The sequence below is a fragment of the Melospiza georgiana genome, chromosome 4 (assembly GCF_028018845.1).
Source record: "Melospiza georgiana isolate bMelGeo1 chromosome 4, bMelGeo1.pri, whole genome shotgun sequence".
Taxonomy (NCBI): domain Eukaryota; kingdom Metazoa; phylum Chordata; class Aves; order Passeriformes; family Passerellidae; genus Melospiza; species Melospiza georgiana.
The window spans coordinates 28020991-28035612 of record NC_080433.1 but is presented as its reverse complement, the minus strand read 5'-3'; the positions used below and the strand labels follow the sequence as shown (position 1 = coordinate 28035612).

Below are 14622 nucleotides of genomic sequence, written 5' to 3'. Positions count from 1 at the left end.
TACAGAAGGCCCATCCAAGGCAATATTTGGATGTTTTGTTGTTAGCATCCAGTGTTGGAGCAGACCTCCCCTCTCCTGTTCCTACAGGGACACTGTCTGCAGCAGCCAGAGCTGTTCTCAGCAGTGCTGAAAACAAAAAGTAGCCTTTTGAGGACATTGTATACAAATAAGGCTTCCGCAGGCAGGATGACCTTTCTTTTCACATTACATGCCAAACGATCTTCCCAGCTAATCAGAGAATTCTTGAGAGAAATGAGGAATTTGTGGAATTTGCTAGCTGTGGAGAGCTGGATCTCTGCACTGTGGTCCTCATATGCAAAACCAGTTATTTCCTCAAGCCTCTGGGGAGCTGATCTTTGTCAGACAGCTCTGCTCCTGCCTCTCTGTCCTTTATGGGAGTTGTTCACCTGTGGGTAGAGCGGAACGATGGGGCAAGGACAGGTGGCTTTGTCTGGTCCGCACTTGGAGCTGACCCAAGGGCTTCAGAACCACAGATGCATTTCAGCTGCCATAGCAAGTGGCACTGTTGTGGAAGAAATTCAGGTGGCAATGCCTCCTCACATACCTTGCAGTCATTTGGACAGGCTTTTCTTGAGGGTTTCCCTTTCCTGACTTGCATTGTGTTTAAACTGCTGTAGGTGTTTTTCACATTTCCAGCCTTTCCTCAGCTACATCTCTTCACTGTTAAGGCTTCTGAGCAGTCAAGGCTGCCTTGGCATGGGGAAGTGGCTTCTTGGCTGTCCCCTAGTCACTACTTGTGCAAAGGGTCTCATGAAACTGAAAAACAGACTGAACTCAGGAAGGTATTGGTATTTCATACATCTTACAGTCAATAGTGTTTGAATTTGGATTGCTTCAAGAGATGCATAATGGTATGATTTTTCTTTTTCTCTCTGCTCTCTTTTACTAAATCTTGTGACTAAGGTCAGCTTTGAATACTTGATGGTAAACATACAGCCACTATTTCCCTGATGCTGAGGTTTTGAATATGTTGCTGTGGTTTCTGTGTTACTTGCACAGAATTTTACTTCCCACTTTTTCTTTGTTTCACTAAACAGTAACCGTTGGCAAGGAAACACATATGGAACTGTAAATTATTTATTAGGAGGAAATTTATCAGGTCCACATTCTGAGAGTACTTACACATGGTTTGTTCAGGCAGAAAAAAATTGCAGACATTTGGTATTGACTGAAGGCTTCAAATACTCAGGGGAAGGTATTTTCTAGAAATGGATTGATAGTATTATCTGTACTTTCCTAGTATTTATATTTCATTAAGTGAATTACAAACACAAAATTGGTAGTTTCATTTTAAGAATGATAAAATTAAAGGAATCTCTTCGTTCTTGGGTGCAATGTGCAATTAAATACATGTTTCTGATGAAGCCAGTGATCTATGCATTATGATTTAAAAAACGTCATAATAATGTGAAGAAAAAATATGATGTTGTAAAAATAGATCCCTGTATAGCAGCTTAAATAATACTTTTAAAACAGGGAATAAAGAAGACGAGTAATCCATTAGAAATTATTATCCAACCTAAAAGGGTCCCAAGCCATTTTACTTGTTACTACACTAACTCAGAGACCATTCTTAAGCTTTAGATAATTAAATGAAGGTCATGAAGGAGTGTGGAGACATAAGAAGGAGTTTGTTTTGTTTTTAAGAGCTGTGATGGTGAGTAAAAATCTCTGGAAGCAGAGTCATGTTAGAGTACAGCAACAAGGAAACACCAGTGTCTGGAAGCACAAAAAGTACATATTTTGAAGACTTCTGCATATCCACAGGCCAGAGATGGAGTGCAATGAGAGGAAAAAGTGATCCAATCTGTGGTGTATTACTAGGTTTTTTATGGACTTGTATGCAGTACTATTTCCTGCCGACTTTTACTGAAAACACCTAAATGCAGCAGACATAAATGAATCAAATGAGCTTTAAACACTTGTGAGACTGAACATCCTTGTTCACAGTAGGGATGAGAACGGTTCCTGGGCTGGGAATTGCAGCTAAAAGAGATGTCTAGCAGAGTTTGACATAACCGTATGATCAACCCCAAAGTGACAGAAGAGTAGAACAATGCAAGTATAACTGTAACATAATCCTGCTAACTGCTCATTCTCTTGGGCTGATAAGGGGACACCAATCAGACTAACCACTAAAAACCCACGAGGGTTTTGTATATACAGACTAAATGTATGGAATTGGGATTTACTTTGCTGGAAGTCTCAACAAATGCACATATATTTCATTTGCTTTAAGAGACGTAATTATTTCTCTATCTGCACTACAGAGAGACAGATTCTTAAGTGGGATAAAGCTGACAATTTCCATGAGTGTGAACTTCGTGGAATTTACATTCCACGGTTCAACAATAACTTACATCTGGTTTAACATAGTTATCAATAAATATGAAACATATACTCCTGAAGCAAGAGGAATGGAAGTCCACTTTTCTGCTCCTCCCAGTTTAGGAAGTTTTTTTGACTTAGTTCCATTTAAGTGCCAAGAACATGAAGTAATGTTGGCTTCTATTAATCTTGTTTTGGGGGGGGCATGACAATTTTAATGGGAAAAGCTGATAAACATCAGTCTGTGAGCATGGGAGTGGATTGTAACATAAATACTCTTTTCCTGAATGGTCAAAATGAAAACATGAATGCCCAAGTCTGAGAGTTTCTTAGAGTGAACAATGGCATGTATCGCTATATGTGTGCATGTGTGTATATATATATATATATATATATATATAAAAATATATAATATCTTTATATATATTCATGCACATCCATATGCATTTTATACATTCCATGGTGTTAAGGGAATGTATTTTCATAAGGAATCACACTGTGCAGTGTTTGTCCTTGTCTTAGCTGCATCCTGAACTAAAATAAAAATCAGTGACCAGCATGAATTTTTAACACTGAAATGATCCCATTCTTCCCCTGATTGACAGGGCAGACTTCATAAGGCTTAAAACCAACTTCCTGCAAGCCAGGCAGGGTGACTTGATAAGAAAGTGGAATTTAAGGCAATTAAGTGCAATCTGAGCCATGAGAATATGTTTGCAGACTGCAATTCAACACCAGCTGTTTCAATGACATTCCAACCATACAATGAAGATTTTACAAAGAGCATGCATTTAAGGGTTGAATTTTCTGCTGTTGGTTGATAATACGCTGTCTGAGGTACTGAGTGGATTCAATCTATGAATGAACATGTTGAGATGAATTTAAATTAATGAACAGAAATCCGCTGCTCTTTGATCAGGATAAATACAGATTGTCAGTGAAACACCTGCACAAGCAGAATATCAGAATAGGGAAGAGTGAAGCAGGAAATCTCGTATCTGACTTGTGACTTTAAAAATTGTGTAAAAAGGATATATAAAAAGTTTGTATTTCTAACGCAAAAGTACCTAACAACTATATATCTATTTCTGCCAGTTCACAAAGCATATATGTGTTCCTGTTTTCATCTCAACTGTGTCATTTTTCAATGTAACTGTACTAGTTGAGGTGGTAGAGACAAAGACTTACTTAACCTTTTCCAAGAGTTCACTGAACAATGTAATTCAACAGGTATTAGAGGCATTGATGATACACATTTTAAAAAGCCAAGAGTGAATGATGGTGCTGGCGAGTCCTTTTCTTTCCCACTCACTTTGTGTTCTCATGAATTTTCTCTGGTGAAAATTCCTAGGATTTAATTTCTTTCTGGTAGAAAAGACATTAATAAGGTGAAGAAAACCCAGAGAAAATTCCCGTCTTTTATATCTACAATATCTTTTTTATGCCTGTGCTTTATGGCTTTTATGTAGGCATTATGTTGATTGTGGGCAGTAATACAAGTATCTCTGGGAAGCAGAAGCATTTGGGTTTTAAACAAGATGAAAATGAGATGTGTTGCCTTGTGCTATGTTGTATTTTCAGGGACCCCCGACGAGGGAAGGAATGATAAATCTGACTCCATGTTCTTAGAAGGCTAATTTATTATTTTATTATCTATATTATATTAAAGAATACTAAACTCTAAACTATACTAAACTATACTAAAGAATACAGAAAGGATACAGACAGAAGGCTAAAAAGATAATAATGAAAACTCGTGACTTCTTCCAGAGTCCTGGCACAGCTTGGCACTGATTGGTCATTAAGTAAAAACAATTCACATGAAACTAATGAAACAACCACCTGTTGGTAAACAATGTCCAAACACATTCCAAAGCAACAAAACACAGGAGAAGCAAATCAGATAATTATTGTTTTCATTTATCTCTGAGGCTTCTCAGATTCCCAGGAGAAAATCCTGGGCAAAGAGATTTTTCAGAAAATATGACAGTGACAGTGTAGAGAAACAAAGAAAATGCTGAGGTTGTGGGAGTATTTAGTGTTGCTGTCCTCAGCCTTTGTTTTGTAAGAACAAGAACAGAGAATTGAAGTGAACAAAATATTTGGACCTGATCCTGCACTTTTCTGGAATATTTGGCACTATTCCCAACAGTCCCAAGGGAAGTTTTGTTTGTGTTGGGCAAGCCAGATTTTGGCCTGTTGTTTCCAGTTAGGAACCAGACTTGTGTTTGTTATCTCATGATAGACATCTTGTGATAGACATCTCATGGGCTTAACAGCTCAGATTCCTCAGACCCATGTCTCTGAATCTGGAGGAGTGAGTAACTGCCTTGCTTTGCCCCTTGTTCAGGCGTAGCTACATTCCAGATGATTTAAAAAATCACTTTCTTCCAGTAATGCTCTAGCTTCCTGCAACACTCCTGCCTCCCTCCTCCTGTTGAATTTGAAGGTCGTGGCTTTTGGCTTGCATGAGTGTGATAAGAAGGGTGGTACTTTCTGCTTGCTTTCCTTTTGTATTAGTGACTATACAAGATGAAGAGCAGTCAATGGACAGCAGGCTTCCCAGTATGAGATTGTCTTTGCAGGCATACGCAATTCATCCAGGATAAAATTACCAGCTGATGATTGTACAGTTGGTGGCCTCTCTGTGAATGGACCCAAAGCATCCTTGTTCCTAATCAGGAGGCCTTAACCTGGGGCCCCTTCTTCTCTGAGGGATCTTTAGAGAGAAAAGTAAAACCCACATTGAGTTTTCCCTATGGCAGAAACAAATACAGCTAAGTCTTTCCTAATAAAGGATTTTTTGTTACTTTAAGAAATCATTAATATTACAAATGCCTTATGCAATTCTGTTTACAGATTGCTGATTTTGGACTCTCCAACCTTTATCATAAAGACAAGTTTCTGCAGACCTTTTGTGGAAGCCCACTGTATGCTTCCCCTGAAATAGTTAATGGACGGCCTTACAGAGGCCCAGAGGTAAGAAGGGTCAGTTTTTCTCTGGTGGTATGGGGATGTCTTTGATGATAATGTTCTTGAGAGGGAGTCTTAATGCAAATGTTACTGTACATGTGAGTTCACTTGGGTCTGTCCTGTATTTGAAGTTCTTAAGCTGCTTCACTTTTGTTTACATTGCCTATGGGTGCTTAGTGAGATGTTAGATACCATTTTGCCCAGCAGTAGTTGCAGCTGGACATGATGCTGCTCTTGTCGTGCTAATGGCATTGAAAAGGGCAGGGATCAACTTTCCTGGGCTTCACATGTATTGTCTCTGTATTTCAGGTTGACAGCTGGGCCCTTGGTGTATTGCTTTACACTCTGGTTTATGGAACGATGCCCTTTGATGGCTTTGATCACAAAAATCTCATCAGGCAGATCAGCAGTGGAGAATATCGTGAGCCAACACAGACCTCAGGTATGAAAAAGGAGGGAGAGCCACGTACTGAGCTGACAGCAGTTCAGAATGGAGCATTTTGTTTGGCCCCTTCCAACATGTTACAGTGTCATTTTAGAATGATGTACGCCCAAAGAAAAAATCTCATTCTCCTACTGAGTTCATCTGCTATAAATTCCCATCTGGGTGCAGCACTTTCCAAAAGCCCTTTTGAAATTTAAGTTTTGTAGCAGATAGATTTTGTTGCCTTGGGGAGCTGTAATGGGCTCTTTTAAGTAGATCTGTGACAGTGGAAGGTCTGTTAGCTATTGCAAGTGGAATTGTTCAGACAAGCTGTAAACTTGTCCAACATACTGGTCAGTCCTCTCACTACACTTGGGCTACCACAAGCAGCGAGAAGGTGAATGGTCAGAGCAACACAGTCTCTTATTGAAGAAGGCAGTCCAAAATCTGAATTAATGCCCCTGTGTTCACATTGGCGTCGAGGATAGCTCATTAAGCAATCATGTGACAGAAGAGTAGCAAGTAAGTCTGGCTCATGGATTATAATGACTCCTTCCAGCCTTAAATATCTATCCAAATATTATATTTAAATGAATATTTATCTTGTTTTGGTTGTTTGCCATTCCTTTCAATTTTCTGTCTTCTCTCTCTCTATATGGAAATAAAGCTTTACAATACACAGAAGACTACATTGTTCATGGAAAAAGTAAATACAGAAGCAATAATGTGTAGATAATTTAAAATACCCCAATTTTGTTTTATTTTCCTCTAAGTTTTGTCATTAGAATCAATAGGTTGGTGACTTCCTTCAGTAATATGGAACTATTAACTATCTAATACAGTATAAACATTAATTTATTGGATAGCCCAGAGTACATTTTCCAGAGTGAATCATATTCTTCTGATAAAATAGTGCTCAGAGGCATTTTCCAAAGCCTTGTTCCTTTTCACTTTCTCTGTAGTATGGAGCATTATTTTTGCTCATTTGATTGTCTTCACACTTTCAATTTAAACTGACAAACCTTAGAATGCCCATGTTCTAAAAATGTTACATGCCATTCTTCACCCATAGATGCTCGTGGTCTTATCAGGTGGATGCTGATGGTGAACCCTGAACGCCGAGCAACCATTGAAGATATTGCCAACCACTGGTGGGTTAACTGGGGCTACAAGAGCAGTGTCTGTGACTGTGATGCCATGAGGGACTCCGAGTCCCCACTGCTGGCAAGGTTCATTGATTGGCATCACCGTTCTACTGGCCTCCAACCAGAGACTGATACCAAAATCAAGTGCCTTTCTAAGCCCAAAGGTCCTGAAGTCACACTAGAGAGACAAAGGTCTCTGAAAAAATCAAAAAAGGAAAATGACATTTCACAGTCCATCCAGGAAGGAGGAGCTGAAAATGCAGCCAAACCAACCTCCAAGAGACCCAAAGGCATCCTGAAGAAAAGGAGCAACAGTGAACATCGCTCTCACAGTGCAGGTTTCATTGAAGGAGTTGTCAGCCCAGTGTTACCCTCTGCTTTTAAGATGGAGCAAGAGTTGTGTAGGACTGGTGTGGCCATTAAAAGTGTTGTAGAGGGAGAGGTAGCTGGCAAATATGGCACTAAGCAGTCTTCACTAATGCCAAAAAAAGGAATCTTAAAGAAAACTCAGCAGAGGGAGTCTGGCTATTACTCCTCTCCAGAAAGAAGTGAATCTTCTGAACTCTTGGACAATAATGATGAGACAGTAAACAGTGACACTTCTCCAGGGGTCACAGAGCCATCCAGAAATGGGTCTTACAGCCATTCCTGCAGGCGTAAGGGCATCTTGAAACATAACAGCAAGTATTCTACCAACAGCATTGAACCTGCTTTGATTAGCTCTGACACACCAACGCTGGAGGCCATGGAAGAAATGGTCTTGCCTGGGGACACATTACCTCGAAGTTACAGTCGCCCTTCCAGCATAATTAGTGATGACAGTATTTTGTCCAGTGACTCATTTGATTTGCTGGATTTGCAAGAGAACAGGCCAAACAGGCAGAGAATACGGAGTTGTGTCTCTGCTGAAAATTTCCTCCAGATCCAAAACTTTGAAGGACTTCAGAACCGCCCACGGCCACAGTATCTAAAGCGTTACCGCAACCGTCTGGGGGACAGCAGTTTTTCTCTTCTCACAGACATGGATGATGTGACTCAGGTCTACAAGAAAGCCCTAGAGATCTGCAACAAGCTCAACTAGAAGAGGGAAGATGGAAAAGGGAGGGAAGGGAGTTATTTGTGTACCTTTATGATGGAGTAAGCCAGGTCACTGATTTGCTGACAATGGTAGGTTTTGATTCAAAGGAGCTGACTGTACCTACTTAGCTGAACTCCAAGTAAAGTTACCCCAAAGCCATCTCACACTTCTCTAATTTTATGTCCTCAAAATATTACCTACCTGACCAGAGAAAAACCTTTGGTCTTTGTATCTGTGATGGAAGCACATCAGGAGCTAGCAGACAAAAGCATCAAGATCTGATGGCTCAAAGTCAAAGCTAGACAGAGTTAAAACTGGAAGTGAGAGACACATGTTTTGAGAGGTTTGTAATTAATATTAGATAAGTTTATTGAAGAGATGAGCTGAATTCTTTAAGTCAGATTTGGATGCCTTTTAGAACAAGAGGCTTTATTTCCCTCTGAGGTTATTTGTCTGGGTACTGTGCTCAGTGGGAATCTTTGGCTTGCATTATGTAGGACATCAGGCGAAATGGTCATCATGGTCCCTTCCAGCAGAGTGACTTGAGAGGTTCTGAACATGTTCTAAGATAATTTGAGAGACTTGCCCAAGAAAAACCTCATGAGGTGGTTGTGGACAAGCAATGGAGCAGGCATTCATATCTAGACCTTCCACAGTGACCAGACCCATCGCTCTTCAGTGGGTAGAAAGTTCTAAAATTGTTTCCAACTAGCAGCAAAAACAGAGCCACAGAAATTATAATGGCAACTGGAAGGAATGGATGTTATCAGCAGCTAAATGACCTTTTAAGGCATTTCAATCCATATGTTCAATCTGTGACTCTTTCGAAATGGCCAGCTAGATTAATGCCCAGAAAAAGATGGATCTGACAAAGGGTGCCAAGGGTTAACTGACCCTCCAGTCTAGAGTTCAGTCACTATCAGCAAATTGTGCCACCTTGCTGCTACCTTGTAGTATTTGGGGGTGACGGTAGTTTGCAACCAGAATGTTAGGTAACAAAAAGGTTGTAGAATGTAGGAAATGGATAGAGGTCAGAAAGTTAATGGGAAGATGCCTTTCTACAAATGAAAATGTGTTTAGGTTGGTGTTAACAGAGCAGAAAGAATTGAATGATGAAATTATAATGGTAGATTTAATAACAGAGTTAGCATAAAGTTGTGGGGCTGCCTCTATCTAGTGTAGCTGATACTGAGTGTGCAATGATACTAGTTTGAAAAAAAAAAAAGGATATGCATTTGTGTTCTCAGACATATCCAGCCATCCAGACCTTAGGCTTCAACTCCCATAAAGGTACCATGTGGGTCTACTGGATTACCTGAATGTAAGCCTATGTCAGAAAGGCACTGTGTGTTTGACAGGCCTGGGCAAACTGGAATCTTCAGGCCCATTTCAGTCTCATTTCCATGAGCACATAGCCCCTGGCTTTCTTGGAGGTGCACTCGTGTGATTAAATCACAGGTTTCAGCTGATGATGTCAAATGATCCACAGCTGCAAAACTTGTATCCACACTCATACCCAGAGCAGGGAGGCATGGGACAAGTTCTGATCTCACTCCTGCCCTGTAAATGGAACTGTAAGTAGAGTTTGACCCACTGTGTCCCAAATTGTAGAGATGGTGCAGAAACTGAATAGAGTTCCTCTGGGGATTCCTTGGGAATTGGGGATAAGTCCATATATTGATGGCATCTGGGACCAGGAGCAATTTCATTTGCAGATTCCTCTTATTCAGTGTGTCATGGTATTTAAGTCTGCTGGTTCCTCCTAAAAATCAAGGGGGCTACCTAGCATAAAGATGAACCAGCTTGAGTTTCCTAAATCACTTAATCTGTGGAGAACCTTTACCTTTTACGTATCCACTTACACTGGACCAAATTTGACTCTGAAATAAACGGCGTCAATACCAATCTCAAACGGCGTCTCAATCTCTGAGAGATGTACTCTCAGGTGGTTAAGTGAAATCTGGCCCACTGTCATTTGCTCAGGAAGGGCAACTGCAGGTCACAGATGTGTACCTCTCTGTATGATATTCAGACATCTCATCTTCTCTCACAAGCCCTACATGTGCTCTTTTACCCATCCCAAACCAGCACCATTTTGCAGTGTGTTGATTTAACAGGTTTGCTGTGGTGCATTTTAAAACGACTCAACATAGCCTCCATGGCCTTTCTGAAAAAAAGGTGGATGTGCCTTGCAGCCACGGCTTTTAACTCATGCCCTGGGATGTAAGAGCTGCATCCTCAGCTGGTGTGAGTCAGTGCTCTCCCGTGCAGTGCTGTCCAGTGCATCACGCCTTCCGTGCACATCTAGCACTAAACTTTGAGTGGAGTTACAGAGATTTCAGGATGAAAGGAAGGGAGCTCAGCTGGCTGTGGTAGGGAAGTGAGGAGCACCCTGAAGGCTCCTATCTCCGAGGCTTTTGCCCAGGCCTGCTTCCTTGTGTACAAATGTGAACAAGTGAGTGACTGCTTGCTGCCAAACTGGAAATGTTACGTAGGGGTTTACTGGCATGTTACTGGCATGTTACATGTTTACTGGCATGTTATCATTCCTAGAAGAGAAGAAAAAACTTGACTGCACATTGTTACTATTAGTGTTGTGATTCTTATTTAATTTTTTTTTTGTAATACAAAGTCAACTTTTTTATTTGAATTTGTCTTTTTTATTTATTGGTCTGAAAGCCATTTCAAAGTTATAATAATATATTTGGTGTAATTTAATTGGTGCAACATTATTTTACAGCTCCAGCCAAAATTGTTTGGTGTTATTTTTTGGGGTTTTTTTTTGGTTTTTTCTCCCAATCCTTGGTTGGTTTGAGCTCTTCGAGGCACACAGGGAAAAACGCTGGATAATCACCCGAAGTGTTTGTATTTTTAATCTGATACTGGTTTTTATTAAATAAAATGAAATTACTGTAACTGTGAACTGTCTCTCTGTCTCCCTTTTATTTTTCACTGTACATCATGAGACAATGCCAAATGGTAATGAACTTGTCATGCAGAAATACAGCAGCATCTCAGCACTTTGTACCAAGTTGTTTATGCAAACCTCCTTGGCTCATTTGTGCATTTGAATATAATGTGGGTGGCCACAGAGACTCCCTTTCTCTGAAGTATTTGGCACTGCAAAGCACACAGAGCTTTCAGCTCTAGAAAAGTTTGGTGGAGAACAGTTGGCCGGGTGTTTTCTGTTGAAAATAAATGAGGTTTGTGGGCCAGGTGGGCTGTAGGTGAGACAGAACTGGCTGAGCAGACAGAGCACAACTCATTTGTAGCTCAGAGACAGATGGTCATGGTCCTTTCTCCTCCCCATCTGGGAAGGAACAGTTTATTGACAATGTTTTTGTTGGTAAAATTTAGGGGGTTTGAGCAGTAATTTGATCAAAAAAGACTGATGGCCATTCACTGCTGTCGAGTGTGTGTTGAATTTGGTCAGATGGCTTGGAACAGACGGAATAATCAGCTAGTGAGAGGGTAAAAAGGGGAGTCAGTTTTCTTTTTTTGGAATCTCTGCGATCACTAGAAGGCTTTAGATTGTTTTTCTTGGAAAACAAATGGACATCATAAGGGAAGCTGGATGTTAGGTATGCTGTGTGTGCTGGGGACTTGTTAAAATAAAGGAAATGGTTGGCAATGTCTTTGTATTGGCTCTGAGCAAGACACCATTAAGCACCCTTGATGCAGCCAGCCAAGATACCTGTGGTGTATATTCTGCTTTTTTTTTAATTATAGGCAGTTTGGATTAGGATCCAAGGTATGGATATTATGAAAAAAGAAAAAGGCTTTAATTGTTCTAATTCATTTTATCTCTCTTGAGCTTTTTAAAACAAGAAGCCGTGGCTGTAGCTGCTAGATTATAACCACTTAAAACCCAGTGGGAATAAAGGGAAGAAGCCAATAATACAGAAGGGTAGGCAGACGTTAATACATTACAAAAGGAATGATTATCTGCTGTGTCCTAATTGAGTCAGGAATTATGAGGTGTATAGTCAAAGTCAGCATGCCTGTTCTTGCACCTGAGGTGAATAAGGTCTAATTGTGCTGGTGGTGGAAAATATACTGCAAGTCTCTTCTGTAACAGCAATTATGAAACAACTTCTTTTTTCTTTTTAACACACTAGTTAAAAAGTGAAGCTGAGGGCAAACTATTTGTTTAATTTTAAAAATAATTACTTTTAGAAAGTTCTGGATGGCTGGGCATGATGCATATTTGTGGCAAGCTCTGAGGTGTAATTATGTACATGTTTGTACAGCTCTGATTGCACAGCTCTAGGGTGGGGTGGGAACTCAGCGTTTTAATTTTCCTATTTATTACAGAAGATAAGTGCAGAGCAATATGCCTTAGCTGAAGTTACATAGTAAATCTGTAGACAGACCTAGTCTTCCTTTATGTTTACTGCATAGGCATTCCAGTGGTTCTCAGAAATTGTTGGGTTTTATGGTTTGGGCAAGGCAGGAGCAAGGAAACAAGAGAGGAGCATTTTTAGTTACTGCAGAGAAATGAATTTGCAGATGAATTTGTTAGTGACTCCATAAGCATGTACAGTAAAATTTTGCAACAGCAGAGCCTCAGTTATAGCTACAGGGTAAGTTGTAACCAGCCTAATGAAGGGAGATGTCTGATACTCATGTAAATTTGGTATATATAAGAAGCTTATCAGTTTGATTCGACATTTATCTCTGTGATTCACAGCTCATTTTAATGAGCTGCTTCTGGAGACGAATCTGCAGGAATGCTTTTGTGGAAACAGAGTTATAGAAACTCCGATTTTTGCTAGCATCAGCCCAAGGTCTCTGGTACCTGTTCGAGGGTTACTCATTTCAGGGTTTCAACTGAAAGTTTTACCACAACAGAGAACAAGCTGGGTTTCCACTGCCATTTTTGGTATTTAGAATTCAACTGGAGCCTTTTTTTATTGTCTGGTGGAACTGTTTTTTCCTCCCTTTCAAATCAAGACATCTTTCTCATAAAAGACTGAGTAATTTGGCTGGAGAAGCAACTTTTTTGGATAGATGATCTGAGCATTTTTGTTTCTGGCTATCTCTATTCCTTACTCTCTGCCCTATATTTCCTGGAATTTTATCAGTGCAGAAAACCCTTTGATTTGTGTGTCATCTGGCCATACAGAGCCTTGAATTTTTAAGAAAACGATATTTATTTGCATTAATGCTTAATTGTTCCTTGGAAAAGCATTTTACAAAACAATTCTATGAATCTCCAGAAGACTCCTCATATCAGCTCAAGTTCACACTGAGTTTTGCACCAGGTCCAGGACCACAAAGGAGTTAGGTAGGTGACTGCTATCAAAATAAGGAAATCAGCTGTGGGTGCTGGCTATAGGTGCACTTCTGGGTCAGGATATCACCCGACTTCTTCATTCAGCAAAGCATCTTGACTGCTAGTGTGAACTCAGGTGTTTTTTGGCACGGAGCACCTCTGAAAATCAATACCCAATCTGTCACACAATAAGCACCCTGCACTGAAGCCTTTACTGTCAGAGACCATGTGGGAATGTTGGCATCGACCCGCCTTGACATTTTCTTTTTTGCCTTTTCCCCTTTCACTTTATCCTATTTACTTAACACAAATAAAGTGTGTCTCTCTCACATAGTCCAAATCCTGCTTGCTGTCCTGTTTAGCTTTGCTCCACAGGCTGCATAAATCTCCTGTCAGGACAGTGGGTTGAACTTTGTTCCCAAGGTCTTTCTGCAGCTCTAACCCTGGCTGTGGCATCATTTGGTCTCAGAGGCCATTGAGATCCATCTCTGCAGTGGTAGCTCCAGCACTGGTCCTTTGCAGCAAGCAGCTTTTCTTCCAGTATGCAGAAACGATGGATGGAACCCTGAGCTAAGAGCAGGGAGCTCTCTGAAACAGGCACCAAGCTGCAGGACAATTACAAAGCTGGGCTACCAGGACAAATGGGATAGACTGACCCAATATAAATCCCTGGAAGTTAGTGGTGAGATTATACCCTTCCCAGCAGGAATCCACTAAGAAAACTGTTCTCCTTTCATAGGCTGGGGAGATGCTAATGCATTTAGAAATATGAGAAAAAAATAACTGTAGAAGGACTGTCTGAAAAGCTGTGGAGGAGGGAGAATATTTCTTGTGGCTCTGCAGTACATATAGTTTATTAAGAAACCCTTCCAAATTTCAGCCTCAGAGATAACAGGACAAGACATACTTTAAATAGAACCTAAGGGAAAACAAATTCATAACAGATGTTAGGAAATATGTAAATATATATTTTTATTTACATATAAAGCCCTAGCCCTCGCTTGCCAGGCAAGAATGCTAGGACCAGAGTGTGTGTCATCATCCCAGCTGCCCTGGGAATTGTAAAAAATATTTCTTTAAATGTTCCTTCAAACTCTGTTGTTCTCTTTAGCTGCACGTCCCATAGCTTGATGATTTAATCAGAAGATTTCTTGAGACAAGGGATCTGCTGCCTGAGAAGAGATCTTTGCTAAATTCCCATGCAACTGTGTGCCACAAGGAATGTTCAGTTAGCTCCAGCCCTTAGAAACCCCAAGGCAGTTAAGACCCTTGCATTCACAGGACAAAATTGTGTCAGGGTGGAAAGAGGCAATGGGTAACAGTCAAGTATCCCCAGATGGTGCAAACTGATGGTGACCAAACGTGGACAAGCATCCAG

The 14622-nt window shown here is 40.5% G+C and overlaps 1 protein-coding gene across 1 annotated transcript in view; it reads left to right on the top strand.

The window, feature by feature from the left end:
* NUAK1 (NUAK family kinase 1) overlaps nt 1–10892 on the top strand; it is a 47229-nt gene extending 36337 nt beyond the window's left edge. Inside the window, exons 5-7 of the mRNA XM_058023350.1 lie at nt 5209–5328; nt 5632–5764; nt 6819–10892. Of these exons, the coding sequence (XP_057879333.1) occupies nt 5209–5328; nt 5632–5764; nt 6819–7972 (1407 nt within the window). The 3' untranslated portion in view covers nt 7973–10892. The remainder of the gene's footprint in view (nt 1–5208; nt 5329–5631; nt 5765–6818) is intronic.
* The last annotated feature ends 3730 nt before the right edge of the window (nt 10893–14622 follow it).